This window comes from Schizosaccharomyces osmophilus, chromosome 3, assembly GCF_027921745.1.
Source record: "Schizosaccharomyces osmophilus chromosome 3, complete sequence".
NCBI classification, from domain to species: domain Eukaryota; kingdom Fungi; phylum Ascomycota; class Schizosaccharomycetes; order Schizosaccharomycetales; family Schizosaccharomycetaceae; genus Schizosaccharomyces; species Schizosaccharomyces osmophilus.
In genome coordinates, this window is record NC_079240.1 from 1,518,029 (window position 1) to 1,533,213 (window position 15,185).

General features: G+C 39.3%; 6 protein-coding genes and 1 non-coding gene across 7 annotated transcripts; 5 read left to right on the plus strand and 2 right to left on the minus strand.

Annotated features, from left to right (window-relative positions):
- Positions 1–101: 101 nt before the first annotated feature.
- Positions 102–2,180, plus strand: pop100 (RNase P and RNase MRP subunit Pop100; the record flags this gene model as incomplete). Its single annotated transcript, XM_056183497.1, has 1 exon — positions 102–2,180. One exon carries the CDS (start codon positions 102–104, stop codon positions 2,178–2,180), a length of 2,079 nt encoding a protein of 692 aa, XP_056039627.1.
- Positions 2,181–2,752: 572 nt separating this feature from the next.
- On the plus strand, positions 2,753–3,652 carry ypf1 (intramembrane aspartyl protease of the perinuclear ER membrane Ypf1; the record flags this gene model as incomplete). Its single annotated transcript, XM_056183498.1, has 1 exon — positions 2,753–3,652. One exon carries the CDS (start codon positions 2,753–2,755, stop codon positions 3,650–3,652), a length of 900 nt encoding a protein of 299 aa, XP_056039626.1.
- A 429-nt stretch (positions 3,653–4,081) lies between these two features.
- Positions 4,082–4,447, plus strand: SOMG_04720 (mitochondrial thioredoxin-related protein; the record flags this gene model as incomplete). Its single annotated transcript, XM_056183499.1, has 1 exon — positions 4,082–4,447. One exon carries the CDS (start codon positions 4,082–4,084, stop codon positions 4,445–4,447), a length of 366 nt encoding a protein of 121 aa, XP_056039118.1.
- A 614-nt stretch (positions 4,448–5,061) lies between these two features.
- loz1 (DNA-binding transcription factor zf-C2H2 type) lies at positions 5,062–6,543 on the minus strand (the record flags this gene model as incomplete). The annotated part of the gene is made up of 1 exon (XM_056183500.1): positions 5,062–6,543. The coding sequence occupies one exon, from the start codon at positions 6,541–6,543 to the stop codon at positions 5,062–5,064; it is 1,482 nt and encodes a 493-aa protein (XP_056039566.1).
- A 1,245-nt stretch (positions 6,544–7,788) lies between these two features.
- Positions 7,789–7,860, plus strand: SOMG_20271. The gene has a single exon. It is a non-coding gene; the product is annotated as a tRNA-Met (tRNA).
- Positions 7,861–8,413: 553 nt separating this feature from the next.
- Positions 8,414–9,079, minus strand: SOMG_04722 (zf-CCHC type zinc finger protein, ZCCHC9-like protein, implicated in mRNA splicing; the record flags this gene model as incomplete). The annotated part of the gene is made up of 1 exon (XM_056183501.1): positions 8,414–9,079. One exon carries the CDS (start codon positions 9,077–9,079, stop codon positions 8,414–8,416), a length of 666 nt encoding a protein of 221 aa, XP_056039689.1.
- Positions 9,080–9,745: 666 nt separating this feature from the next.
- Positions 9,746–14,860, plus strand: SOMG_04723 (DEAD/DEAH box helicase, DDL60 and DDL60L-like protein, implicated in mRNA degradation; the record flags this gene model as incomplete). Its single annotated transcript, XM_056183502.1, has 1 exon — positions 9,746–14,860. The coding sequence occupies one exon, from the start codon at positions 9,746–9,748 to the stop codon at positions 14,858–14,860; it is 5,115 nt and encodes a 1,704-aa protein (XP_056038903.1).
- Positions 14,861–15,185: the final 325 nt, after the last annotated feature.

Here is a 15,185-nt window from a genome sequence, read left to right on the forward strand (position 1 = left end):
TAGGAACTTGATGCTCAAAGTTAGACCTTCGTTTTCATTCCTAGTTCGTTTACGACTTTACATATTGCTTTTGTTTTAAGTTATAGAGCTTTCTTACAAAAATGAAACGATTTGGTCAGAAAACACAATCAAAAGATACCAATGTGAAAAGGTCGAAATTCGCCGATGCTAGACATATTCAAGTAGAATCTCCTGCGTTGAAGAATGGTGCTGTCGATATAAAACGGTTTGTAGAATCCAGGTCCTTTGAGATTTCTGCCTTACAAGATGCTATGCATCGGTCGAAACACTCAAGTGCTCAACGAGCCTTTCAAGCTCTTCCACGATGTCTGAGAAGACGTGCGGCTTCCCACAATATAAAAAGAATCCCAAAGGCCCTACGGGATCGTGCTTATTATGAAATGCAGCTAAGTTCTTCTGCAACAACCCCCGTTACCCCTTCCAAGCAACGCCTAAAGAGATTTATAAAACGACTTCATAGAAAGTTAGCTCGCCACGGTAGTAGTCCTAAAATTACAAACTCTGGACAGCTACAAACAGAGCACTCAACTGAAAATTCTAGGATCCCATTACTGCCTGCAGTGAAGTTAGTAAACGGAAAATTTGCTGGACGGCAATTACGAAAAGTTTGGTTACCGACTCACCTTTGGACTGCCAAACGTGCCCACATGATGAACGCATGGGGTTATGCAATACCGGAGAGTCCAACTGAAAAGTCTTATCGACCTACCCACAGAGCTGCTTTTTGTTTGAATGCCATTGCATTTGATATGTCTTATCAACCATTATTTGCTATTACTGGACCTCTAAGAGTTTTACAAGAAACATTTGGAGATTGCTTTACCACAGGACTACCTAGTGCATACACAAAAACTTATCGTTCGTTCAATAGTTATGTCAAAAATTCACAAACAAACGAGCTTTTATGTCCTTGTTTATTACAATGGCATAATCCTAGCGAAGATTGCAAAACTAAATTTCCGATCCGCAATAATGGAAGTGCAGTTCAACTAGTTGTCCGACTCCATGCTTCTGCTTTTTTAGATGCATGGAACCATTTATCAAGCATTGCTGTTGTAGATGATCAAATTGCTATGCACGATTGGAGATTGCAATTGGCTTCTTTTGACATTTTGGGTCCTGATGCTAATGTAGTTCTTCATGACATTTTTCCAGACGTTCAATCTTCAGAAAAAAGAACATGGGAATCAGTGTCTAAATTACCTACTACTTCTCTTCCATTTGGCGCATCTATCGATTTCGATGCCCCGTTGGTAAATCATGAATCTGAATTGAGACAAGAAGGAAACGGGAAAAAAAAAGATAATAAAGAAAGTAAAAGCAATGAAGCTCCAGACAGCGAATTTGGTTTATTGTGGGACAAACATGAAACACCTTCTTTTAATGTTTTTAATTATGTACAACAGAAAAAAGACTTACCGCTGAACGTTCAAAAGGACTTAGTGCCTGTTTACTTAACCCATCAACCAAAGTGGAATGGGGTAACTGTTATATTACCTTGGGAGGCAGCGAAATTTTTTTGGCAGAAATTAATGTTTCGGAAAGGTGTACGATTTGGAGGACTGAAGAATTTACATCAAATTGCTTTCGAAAAAAAGATGCCTTTCTTTCCTGCTGATTATCCTGATACAAAGAGTGGTCAGGCATATGAGGTTCAACGAAAGCAACGTAACGAGGAATACTGGAGGAGACGGCCACCAGCAAAAAGAGTGAACTTTGAAAATTTTGGGAAGAATTTCTCTGAGATTGGTGACCCATTTAGTTGTGATTGGGATTGCTTCCGGGATGATTCACACTCCAATACCATAGAACGAACTGCTCAGTTCTTCAAAAGAGTTGAAGTTCGAATGGTGCAAAGAGGTGCTTTACACGATCGGGCTCGAGTTTATAGTATAGATCACGGCAAAATTGATGTTTGGAAAAAACTGATTTACGACAAAAAGATAACAGCGGAGGCTGCTGAATATCCTCCTTGTCCGGAGACTGATGCATTATGTGGCTTTGTGACAACTGCAAATTTTAATCTCACTGCTGGCAGGCCTTCAGGCATCGCTACTATAAAATCTGGAGTGCTGGATGGAGAATCCCAAGGCTATTGCCTTATTCGTAATGTGGGCTGCTCTATCCCTCGATTGGCTCAATGGAAGATATTGCTTTAAATCATCTATTAGCGATAAAGTTGTATTTCTGTGGGCTCTTTGTACTCCGTTCAATCCTTTCTATAGATTACTTCCTATCGCCCAGTCTTCCATTTAGAGAAAGCATAGCGCTGAGATGGGTGATTCCGGTAGAAGGAAAACTAGGTGTATAGCTTAATTCATTTTTGAGTATAGGCAAACTAATTAAGAAGTAATGGCTTTCGATATCAGATCCCTTAATCAACAATACTACCAATTTACGACGAAAGCACATACGAGACAGACATTCATTGATAAATGTAGATGAAAAAGGGAACTTTTTTTAAGCAACTTGGTCATACATTCTGCAATGGTTTTAAATTTCGTATCTTGCTTCTTTTACCTTCTCTTTTCCTACATCATATTAAAGCTTTAAAAGGATTCAGTACCGTGCAATATGCAAACACTTCTTAGCGAAAATGAAAATGCTTCCTTATTTGTGATTTCTTTATAGAACAGGAAAACGACGTTTGTCGTTTGCCAGAATCCCAAAGGCTCATTAAACCATTTACAAGATCTTCCATTTGGCCTTGGATTTGCACTACTTTGAGAGAATGGAAGGTATTATATTAGCCTCAGCGGCAATCGCGACTGTTTACATTGGCTCAGAATGGTCAACACGCGAAACAAATCCAGAAGAAAAGCACACGATAAATAAGAAGCTTGCAGCATTGTTCCCTGTGTTTGGCGGACTTACCCTTGTGGGTATGTATCTGATTCTTCGTTATTATGGAAAAGAATATATCCAGCTTATTTTGCAGGGCTATGGCAGTTTTGCAGCAGCCATGTGCTTTTTGCGGACCCTGAATCCCAAGTCTACGCTCGGAAAATCGTTTAGTGTACTGTTGACAGCTGCAATTACTTTCCACTATGTAAAAACAAAGCACTGGTTCACTTCCAACTTGCTTGCATGGACTCTGGCAGCCAATTCTATTAGTATGATGCGGATTGACTCTTTTGCTACTGGAGCCGTTCTTCTAGCTTGTCTGTTTGTATACGACATTTACTTCGTTTTCGGAACCGATGTCATGGTCACTGTAGCAACTGGAATCGACATTCCAGCGAAATATGTGATTCCCAATTTCACAAAGCCTGGCCGATTCTCTATGCTTGGCTTGGGTGATATCGTTATGCCCGGTCTTATGGTCAGTTTGATGCAACGTTTCGACGTTCACAATGCGCAAACACACAAGGATAAGAATACCACTACCCCCTACTTAAAATGGACCCTTTTTGCTTACACTTTAGGACTTGCTATCACCAACGTCGCCTTATACTATTTCCGTGCTGCTCAACCAGCACTCCTCTACCTTAGCCCTGCCTCTATCCTAGCACCTCTGTTGACTGCTTGGTACCGCAAAGAGCTAACTTCTTTATTTGCCTTTCGCAGTGAAGAGCAGACAGAATCCGATAAAAAAAAAGATGAGTCTACTCTAGAAAACAAGGAAAATTAACTCTCGCATTAGGACTCCTTTTCGGGTTTCATCTTTCTTACTTTTTTTATTATTCCTTATCTTTCCTACCTTTTTGAAAATACTTTCCCTTTCATGAACCTGCTTTCCACTTCCTTGTACTATCTTTTTCGTCCTTTAGCACAGTCCATAATAGGACTCGCAAATTCTTTCGTGACATAACACATATCCAAATCCAGTACTTTCATTAAAAAACAATCTTTGTCTTTAACCACAAGACGAGTTCGTTTTAAAAATATATCCCAGTTTCTCTGCAATTTAAATTTCTTATCTTTGAAGGGGTCCTTGACGTTTCCGACAGCGCTAAAAATTCTTGCTTACGTTGACTTAATATCAAGTTCTTGGCTCTTCCTTACTTATTCTTTTGCTTCCTGCTTTTGTTTACAGAAAAAATACTGGTTTCTTTTCGACATGTTTGGTTTAACGACAAAAAGAATATTGACCCTTTTCGCTCGAAAGCGTAATACAGTAATTGAAGAAAAACTTACAGAATTCATGATTCTTGGTGAAAGAACTAATAATAAACAATTTCGATACCAATTGCAAGTCGAAATGGATCCTCCTACCCAAGATCAAATGAGTTTCTTGCTAAATAGTATACAGAAGGAACAAAGCCATTTACTAATTTCGGGAGCTACTTCTGTTCAGGATGCATTAAATAAATATCAAAGTGATTTCCGAACTTTTCGACGTCCTTGTCTTGTCGACTGGGACAATGGAAAAGTAAGTCCTTATTCCTTACTTCTACAAACTCGGGATCTGAAAGAATTACTGTGATGAATTCCACTTTTTTCTACTTTCCTAAACTCGACTTGAAAATGAAATGGCCCTTGATGAATGTCTCCGTATATTGTACATGTAGTATCACACTGCAATTACACATTGTATAATAGCAAAAAAAAAGGTAATATTCTATTTATTAAGCTAAAAAAAAAAAAAAAAGCCGTTCATGCAAATCAAAATCATTCAACAGCGAGAACTCGTGCATTAATAAATACTTTGCGAATTATATAGAAATGTCTCCCTTAAATAAGCGCCCAATTAATATAAGTGATCTCTGATTCATATTCCTCCTTTGCTTCTATCAAGAAAAACGGAGTGTATTATACGCAAGTCACTTTTTCCTTCAGTCGTGTTTGTAAAATCTTAAAGAAAGTAAATGGCACGTTAAAAAGGTCTTCAACCTTTTTACCAGTAAGGGTAAAAAGACATTTTCGACACATTCCATTCACCACTTGTTAATGGCGAATATTCTTTCAAAAACCTTTTCATAGCATCATAAGATAATAAAATAAAATAAAAAAACAAAAACCAAAATGAAAACCAAAAACATATATAGGAACTGATAACCTATTGTACAGCACAATCATGGACCTCAAATCAGTGCAAACTTACGCACCATGAATGCGTTGATGTCGTCGCATATTACTGCGAACGTTGAAGGCTTTTCCACAACCTACATAATCGCAGACAAATGGACGTTCACCAGTATGGGAATAAGTATGAATCTTTAAACTGGATGGCCTTGAGAAGCCTTGAAGACATTCGGTGCAACGATACCGAATAGTTGAACTTGATATTGCATTGCTTGGTTGGTTTGATTTACGAGAATTTGAATGTCTCCTTGCAATATGCGCTCTCTTGTCAATGGCCGAAGAATCCTTATTAGCTTGGCTTTTTCCATCAGAAGCTCCAGTGATATTAGGATTATTTTGTGCGAGGGTAGCTGCAGCAGAAAGCTCAGAAAGGATAGCATCATGAAAACCATTTGAGTGTGGATACCCTGATTGCGAGGCTGTAGATGCGTTTTCAGGGACAAACCCATTTCGAGATGAAGAATGAACCTCAGGAGTCAATCCAAAATGACTCATGTCTACCGCTCGGTTGGGAGTGTTCTCAGAACGTTGAGGATCTGCTTCGTTTGAGCTGGAACGATTAGCTGGTTCTTGTGCTTCTGTTCCAGTGTGTGAAACGAACGATTCGTGCTCTGAAGGAGCAGGACAACGGACGAATTCATCATTATTTGAATGAGGGTTTAAGCGATTTTGTGAATTCGAATTTTGTGAGCAACCAGGACAAACGAAAGGGAGATAAGGAGGTTGAAAAGGAAACGTTAAAAAGCCATTATTCGGCTGATGCGGCGAGACTGTCGAGCAAGGGTTTGTAGCTGGAGGAATTGAGGGTTGAGCAACTGGATCGACATGTTGTGAGTGTTGTGAGTGTTGCGAGTGCTGAGAATGCTGATCAGCGGGTTTGGAAGGCTGATGCTGGTGTACAGCAGCAACGGCAGCGGCTTCATTCGCTTTTGCAAGAAAATATGCATAAGAAAAAGGGTTGTAAGGAGAAAGAAAACTTGGAGGCAGCGGGACATCCGCTGAACTAGAGTTGGGAGGATGATAATGAGGAGATGAAGCGGCAGCTGCTGCCATGATCGCAGGATCTGTCATGGATCCACCCAATATGGTGGAAATGGGAGGAAGTCTATACTGGGCAGAGGAAGGGTTAACCAGAGTAGGGGGTATGTGAGGATGACCATGAACAGTGGTGCAACAACAGAGTGAATTGTTTGCTGAAGGATCCAATTGGCCTTGGGGTAAAGGAACAGAGGAACCAGGCATTGTTGTGACTATATTTTCAAGATTATTTTTATAATTATTAACTGGGGGTTGTCTGTGGACATCCTCGGGATTCAACTGTGTGTTGGGAGGTGCAAAAGAAGGGCCAACAACATGAGGGTACGGGCAAGCAGGAGGGACCGAAGCAGACTGCTGATTGCTTGTAGTATTTACTTTGGAAGAAGGATTTGTAGAAGCGAATGAGGTAGTGCCCTGAACCCCACCAGTGCGTTCGGCGGCAGGAGTTTCCGTCGACATTGTGTAGAATACGCACACTAGAGAATATGTAAAAAAAAGAAAAGTTTTAGGCTGAAGAAGTAAAAGGAAGGATAATAAGTGTTTTTCAATACCTTTTCGATACCTTTTCGAAAAAAAAAAATGAGGGACAAGATAAAATAGACTGCACTTGCACAATCAAGGAAAAAGGTGGAAGAGAAGAGAACCGACTATCTAAAGAAAACACACACAAAGATGTATTTCCTAAACAAAAGAAGAATTAAATATGAAAAAGACACCGAACAGACCCACGAAGGTTGACAAATAGGTTGGTTTGCTATCCTAACGGAGGCAAGTTCGCTTTTCCCCCGATAAGACTGATGAATCAGAAAATCTGAATAATAAAATATAATAAATAAATAATGTTGCTACTCCTTTTTTCTTCCAGTACAAAAAAAGCCACCACTTAAGCCACGAATGAGTTATGAGGATTTAACTATGGTCCTTTGAAAACGAATTCCAAACTTCTGAAAAAGTCTTCTCACAACGACCTAAAAATAAAACAAGTTGAATGAATAAGATGATAGATGATTGGACCTAGGAACGCAATGGGAAATTGACAAGCTGAGGCAACAAATGTAGCTAACCGCTCTCGACGAAGGCAATTTGCGAACCCACAACCGGGTTTCTATTAGATTTATCTTTGATTTTACCTGAATGGATGGATGATCTTTTAATTTTTGTTTTATTCCTAGTAGACGAAATATTCCTAAGGTCAATGCACTTTCGCCGGTTATGAAGTAGTCATGCACTTTGGTGTTACTACTTTGATTGCCATGCCTAAATGGATCGACGCTTGTTACTTATCTTGTACCTTTAATGAAGTATAAGGTGTTGTCGATCATCGGTTAATCAGCCGATCTTCTTTGTTTATGGAAATTTCAAAAACAAAAATAAAATGTAAATTTATATAAATTCTCCTATATTCAATAGAGCTCATGCAACCAATGTGTGGGAGGTCTAAAAATCCAAATAAACCTTGTAAGCGCTCAAAGAACGAATTTCCTGTCAAAACCTAAGGAAGAAGATAAATTCAGGCAGTTGTTGATCTGCTTGAATTTTGTAATGCTTTCGTTTTCTTCTTTCTCTTTTCTTTCTCTATTTAGTGTAAATATTGTACTCCTCTTATACGGCATTTAGTATTCCTTCATCAACAAAGGGTACTGTGGTAGAACGGTTTAGCACTGCAAAAGGTTCTAGGTTCGTGTCACTGTATGTACTGAAAAGTGCGCGGTAGGAGAGTGGAACTCCGACGGGCTCATAACCCGTAGGTCCCAGGATCGAAACCTGGCCGCGCAATTCTTTTTTTATTTTTCACTTTTCATTTTTTGTGCTGGTTGAAATTCCCGATGCTTTCGTGCGATTTCGAAGTTCGTTGACATGGCATCCTTTGGATTCTTCTACGATTGTCTGTACGGAAGATGCATACTATTATTTGCTTGTAGTTACCGCTAGTCTTTGTAAATGAAATAGAAACAAAGCATACAGCTTGAAAGTGATGAATCACAATGGTTCATCTTGCTGCTTCCACGCAAACGTCTACTGAAACAAATTACTTTACAGAAATAAAGAGGAATTGAAAAACATTGACTTGAGATTTTTGAACACTATTTTTTCAGCGTACGCTGGGTCTAGCACGAATGTGTCTAGTTTTAAAAAAACCCGTTTGGCGCAAATCTCCCATGCTAGTCAATAAACTGTTTCCGATAATCCCTTGATATCATGAAACAGTGTATCCAAACTATTACCGATCTGGATTTGATTGATTCCCTATTGTAAGGAACCAAACAATAATCAAAAAAGAACCATACCTATTACAACCCATACCCAATCCTTTTGCAACCTTCAACGCTCAAAATGTAACCGTCTTCTTTACTGGTTTGGAAGATGGTTTTGGTGCAGCGGGCTTGGTGACTTCCCTTGCATATTCGTGATAGACATCTTCATCAGCGCCTGTAGTACCTGCAGTAGCCAAAACATGTCCGTGATTGACATCTTCCTTGCGTACTTGATCACAGTCCTTAACATAATGATGTACAGATCCACAAAGCTTGCAACCACCCCCTTTAGGGTACAGACCGTGGGGATTCTTCTCGCATTGACCAGCCAAATGTCCTTTTCCGTGGCAAATAAAGCAAACCGCAAACTTCAACGGTCCCTTTTTGGGACAGGCATTCAAAGAATGATCTTTGCTTCCACAGCGGAAACATATGGAGACGTCCGATTTCGCCTCAGGGCAGTTTTGCACTATGTGGCCTGGTTTTCTGCATGCAAAGCAAAACTTGTCCTTATATCTCATATTTTGTCTTTTGATTCTGCGATGCTCTGAACGGCCCTTTCGCTGTTGTTGATCCGGTTTCGAACCTGTTCGGTTGTTCGTTTTCTTTTCAGACTCTCCAATGAAGGCATCACCGTTTTCATTTGGCTTGACATCTTTCGCAGCTTCAACTGGTTTGGCTTCATAAGGTGTCGCCTCCAAGAACTTTTTCCTCTTACCCATGTTTGTGATTCGCGCCATCTTTTAAGAGTAAAAATGAATATAAACCTAAAATCTGTTAGATCCTATAATGACCAAGACGAAACCTAAAAGATACTGCTAATTGTCACGAAAAATCCACTTTCCAAACTTCAATTTCCATTGCCTTTTCCACAATATCTAATAGAATGGATGTAATTACTAACCTGTTTGTTGTTCTTTTCTATTCTTTCAATTATATATCGTCTCCTTTGAGCAAATGTAGTATTTTGCTTTTAGCCAGAAAAATTTCATAGATTATTCATTCCTTTCAAGTAACACAGAATCGCTTTCAAAAAGACATCAAAATTGTGTACGGCTCTATCGTTCATTTTCTTTATTTTCTATGTTTATAGTATTTAAAATTTATGCCCTTACTCTTTTTGGATCCATAACCCATAAGTATAACAAATTCTGATTTACTTGACATTCGATAACCATTCACTTTTCTCTGGTAAATTAGCTTGAGTCATTCGTACAATTTTAATTTTTATGATGGTTTCAAATTTCTGTCTTTTTTATTTTATTTTATTTTTTTGATATTTCTTTGTTTAATCTTGTTTACCAAAGAAATCTTGGCTTGACGATTGAAGTAACATGGGTGACACCAATGGCTAAAGTGTAGGTTAGAAGCAACGTTTTATCCTTCTCCCATTCACTTCATAAAATATGAGCGAGGAGATTACCAGACTTACAACGGTACAAAATTATCGTTCTGTAGATTTAATCGGTGATTTTGCTGGTGAGGAACTCTTTCTTATTGATGGTGATTCCTTAATCTTCCACATCCTCGCACAGGATTGCCAATTTCTGAGCAAAAATGGTGTTCAAATATTGTATGCTATTTATCTTTTAGAAAGAGAACTAGCTAGATTCAAAAGTGCCAGGCTGAATTTTTGTATTGTATTTTTCAAAAACTGGGAAGCACTTTACTCTAACTATGATGACCTTTTGCGCTCTTCCCTCCTTTTATTCCGTAGAGTAGCTATCCGTCATCTTCGTAAATACGTTCCAGTGTTTCAATTCAAAACTTTAGCTGACTCTCAATGGAGTGTATTTATTGCCAAATACCGTCCTTACGGTTTTATGGTTCTTGACAATAATAAAAATATAAAGGAAGGTGGCCTTCCTATTTCTGATGAACAATTGATGGTATTTAAGTCTTTTATTTTTTTCGCATTGTCTGATGGTGTCCCCGTTGCTCTTTTGGGATCTTATGAGTTTGTCGATAATAAGATTCTATGCTCTATATTGCCTTCTTTCTTTACTCGCTCTAGCGAAGCTATAGAGGAGGCTTCTAAAGTAATCTCTGATTATTTGGAAAAATTTGGTAAAAACCGTCAAGCAATCGACTTGCCTGAAGTTGATATCGATGCTTGTTCTACGAATGCAATGCGCGTTCAGACTCTTGCTGCCTCTTGGCTCATAAAAAACGAATCATCTTCTCCCCTGAGCCGTGATCTAGCGAAAGTGGTAGTCATTTTGGCTGCAGTCCTTGAGCATCTTAAAATATCTTCCCGTTCTCAACCCTCCTTCCCCTTATATGAGGAACCAGCTATTCAACAATTTATTTCTTCATATTTGGGCTGTGCTTCTTCCATCCTCAATTTGTTAGATAGCAAGGTTGACGGATTTCACGACCTTTTTGATGCTCGTTTATTTGTTCGTTTAGTAATTGATGTTGTTCATGGTGAGTTTTACATTCCTGATGTTTGCCGTGAATATGCCCTTTCTAATTGGAAGTTGGTTACCGATGCCGTCCCTGAAGCCGGTGATCTTTATGATTTCTCTTCTTTTTCTTCCATTTCTAAGGAACTTTGTACCCCTATTGAAACATCTACCAGTGATATTGATACTTCCTTGGCCCCTTACGGTGATCCCGTTATTTCTCCCTTTTACAACAACGAGGAATGGGCGGTTCAACCTAAGGAAGTTCAACCTCTTGAGACGGCTTTGGATTTCTCAAAATTGCGCATCAATGATAAGTCTGCCACCTCTAAGCGCTATGACGATATTAATGCAACTAAGAAGACCGGTGATAGCAACAAAGACAAAAGACAGGTTGATAGAATGCGTCGTCAAGACCAATTTTTTATCAGCCATATTCAAAAGTATGCCGGTTCACTTACAGGTGCTAAAGGTGGTCAATTGAAGCGCCAAACCATTTTTACTCAAACCGCTAAGGAAGCCAAGGTTCAAAATGAAGAGGCTCCCAAAAATAAGGCCAAGGCTAAGGACAAGGAAATTGCTTCGAAAAAGGGTAAACCCGTTAAACTTTCTAAAGCCGAACAAATTCGTGCCGAAATTGCTGCTAAAAAGTCAGAGAAGGAAGACAATAGAAACGATTATATGTGGCAGGAAACTAGAAACGAACTTGGTCGTATTAAAGATCTGAATCTTCGTTCCAATCGTCTTTCTCAGCTGTTGAACACTAGAACTTACGATCCTTACATTGAGAATGAAATGCGCTTATACCGCATTCGTGTCTTACTTTCTTTGTGGGCTGCAGCCTGTGTTACTGATGAGTCTAAGGAAAAGAATGTTCGCATAGCTGTGGATATTTTCCGCGAAATCAGTATTGTTTATCCTAAGCCAATTACTAAACAAGTTAAGGCTGCTCTTGACGATACACTTACTGCTTTGGGTTTTGAAAGTGTTATCCGCAAAGCCAAGAAGCTTGAATCCCGTCCCATGTCTTTTCCCTTTGTGCTCCCTGATTTGGAGGAAGAAGAGTTTGACTTAGAAGTCCCTTACACTTCTCCTACCTTTCAATTGCTTCACTTTGGTGAGTACATGGAAAGATCTATGGGTAGTGCACCAGATAACCGTGTTGCTTTTGACCCTGATGAATGGCAACGTCAAACTTTGGATATTCTCGACAAAGATGAATCTGTGTTCGTGGTTGCGCCTACTTCTTCCGGTAAGACCTTCATCTCCTTCTATGCTATGGAGAAGGTTTTACGTGACAATGATGACGGAGTAGTTATTTATGTTGCTCCTACTAAGGCTTTGGTTAATCAATTATCTGCCGAAGTTTATGCTCGTTTTAACAAGCACTATCCTCATGCTGGTCAAACCGTTTGGTCAGTCTATACTCGTGATTATCGTATTAACAATCCAACTAACTGCCAAGTGTTGATTACTGTCCCCCACGTTTTGCAATCTATGCTTCTGCAACCTGCTCTGGCCAACGCTTGGTGTCCCAAGATTAAACGTATCATTTTTGATGAAATTCACTGTATTGGACAAATGGAAGACGGAATGGTGGAAGAGCAGTTATTGCTACTTGCTCCTTGTCCGATTGTTGCACTTTCTGCTACTGTTGGTAACCCCGAAGAATTCCATACATGGCTTTCTGCTCTTCAGCGCGCTCATGCCAACCCCATTCATCTTATTGTTCACGAGCATCGTTACTCCGATTTGAGAAAGTTCGTTTATGGTGGTGCTAAGGAATTTAAGGGATTGCATGATGAGGAAAACAATGGCCAGATAGCCCTTATCCATCCTGCTGCAGCAATGTCTTTCTCCGAAGGTACCACAACAAACTTGGCTTTTGAGCCTCGCGATTTACTTCAACTGTACTATGCTATGAAGTTAGTTTCCAAGGGTGATTTCAAGATCAGTAAAAGGTTGGACCCAGACAGATATTTTGAGGATATTCCTTTCATTAAAAAGGTTGACGTCGTTGGTTATGAGAAGAAGATCAAAGCCACTATTGACACTTGGGCTTCTTTGCCTAATGCATTTGCTCCAACCTCTCCTTTGCAAGCTCTTATTAAACACTTCTGTACTGATCCTCAACGTGTTGTCAATAGCCAGCTTCAACTACACACTTCTGCTTACTCATTGGACGCTATTGCATCAAATTTATTGCCTATGCTTAAGGATTTGAATAAGCAAGAATTGCTACCCGTTTTGTGCTTCAATTACGATCGTCAAGAATGTGAATATCTTGCCGAAAATGTATTTAAGGGTCTGGTTGAAAAGGAAGGAGAATGGCGTGAAAACTCTGAAGAATGGAAAGAAAAGATGCGTGAATTTAAGAAATGGCAAGCTGCTGCCGGCCAACGTGCTAAGCAAATGGAAAAATTTGAAAAGACAGCCACTGAAAAGCAGAAAGAACAAGCCTTGAAGGAATCTGGTGATACCGCTTGGATTGAGTTCTTTGATCCAGAAGAACCTTCACCAGAGTTCTCTTTTGCTGGTGCTAAATCTACTTACGGCAAGGAAGAATTATATCGTGATGTGGAATCCTTGCGTAGACGTCAAGTCGTTCCCGAGTGGTTAGTTGATGCTCTTTATAGAGGTATTGGTGTTCACCATTCTGGTCTTAATAGACGCTATCGCCAAATGGTAGAGGTTCTATTCCGTTGTGGTCAACTCAGCGTTGTCATCGCTACTCGTACCTTGTCTTTGGGTATTAACATGCCTTGTCGTACTGTCGTGTTTTTGGGTGATAACTTACAACTAAACGCTCTAAACTTCCACCAAGCTGCTGGTCGTGCTGGTCGTCGTGGTTTCGATTTGTTGGGTCATGTTGGATTCCTTGGTGTTCCTTTGCACAAGGTTTACCGTTTGTTAACCACAAAATTGTGGGATATTCAAGGTCAATTCCCTCTTACTACCTCCTTGGTCTTACAATTATCCCAGCTCATCTCAGGATCACAAGCTGCTCCTTTTGCTCGTAATACGATTCGTTCAATTTTGGATGAACCCAAACTTATGCAAAATGGTGATGTTTTGAGCAATCAAGTCAACCATCATCTTCGTTTTGTTATTGAGTATCTTCTTCGAGAAGGATTGTTGGATGATTATGGTAAGCCTATCAATTTGTCCAACCTTACTATGCACTTGTACTATGCCGAACCCAGCAACTATGCTTTCACTAACTTGCTTCGCGCCGGTGTATTCCATAAGATTGCAGACAACTATGCCACTGATAAGTTGGGTGCTTTGCGTGAGACGATTACTATTCTCTGCCATTTGTTTGGACGCATTCGCATTAACGAGCAGTATGCCCTTTCGTTGAATCGTGATGAATTTGCTCCTTCGGAAATTATTTTGCCTTCTCTCCCTCAGAATATTGTTGAGGTATTAAATGCTCACGATGAACGGGTATTAAATCTCTATAAGACTTATGCTTATTACTACCGCGAACATGGTAATGTTGGTGTCGAGGACGACAAATTGCCTTTGTCCAACTTAAAGTTCAACGGAACTGCTGAACTTTCCAAGACAGCTCCTACTGGTGTGGTTTCCGAGTTTTGTGGATTGGCCGGTCTCAACGATAATGCTGCTAAGAATGTTTCCGATTTTATGGAGCAAGCACCTGATGGAGTTTTCCTCAAGACTTCTCGCTTACCAGTTTTTGAAGTCAACAAGGGTCCTCTTAACGCTTACCTACTTGATTTCTTCACTCATGGAAGTGTTGAGCTTTTAGTTGAACAGAATGGTTTGAAGCAATCTGAAGTTTGGTTTGTTTTGAACGATTTCAGTTTGGCTTTAGCTACCATTTGCAGCTGTATTGGTAACTTGCTCAACTTGGTTACCGATGAGGATATCGAGAACGCCATGAGTGCTCTTGAGGGTTCCAATGCTGTTCAGGCTTCTACTGAAGGTGAAAGTAACACTGACTGGATGCAAAGTATGAATGGAAATTACTCCACTTCTCTATCATCTCCGGAATTGCAAGACAAGATGGACATGAATCTTTTCAAGGTTTACTGTATGTTCCTTGAAGTTCGTGACCAATTCGATGCCAAATTTAGAAAAATGTGGGCTTAAGTTTTTTGTTTACTTTTATTTTTTGTTCAGCATATTCTTTATTGAAGAAAAAAAATGGTAAAAGAATCTAGTGGTCTTTATTAAATAAGATCTAAAAAATCACACGGGATTTAGGATATATGAAAAGCAATCGAATTATTTTTATAATTTGGTACGTGAACAGTTGATTTCCATGCTATTTGATACTTAATTAATTTTGTTATTTTTAAAATCTGGTTTTTTCATGTTGGTTGAAATTGTAGAATTTTTTTGTTTCTTCGTATAGTATGATTGTAAGGATAATTAAATCTTCACATTTTCTTTATTGATGATTATTTGTAAATGC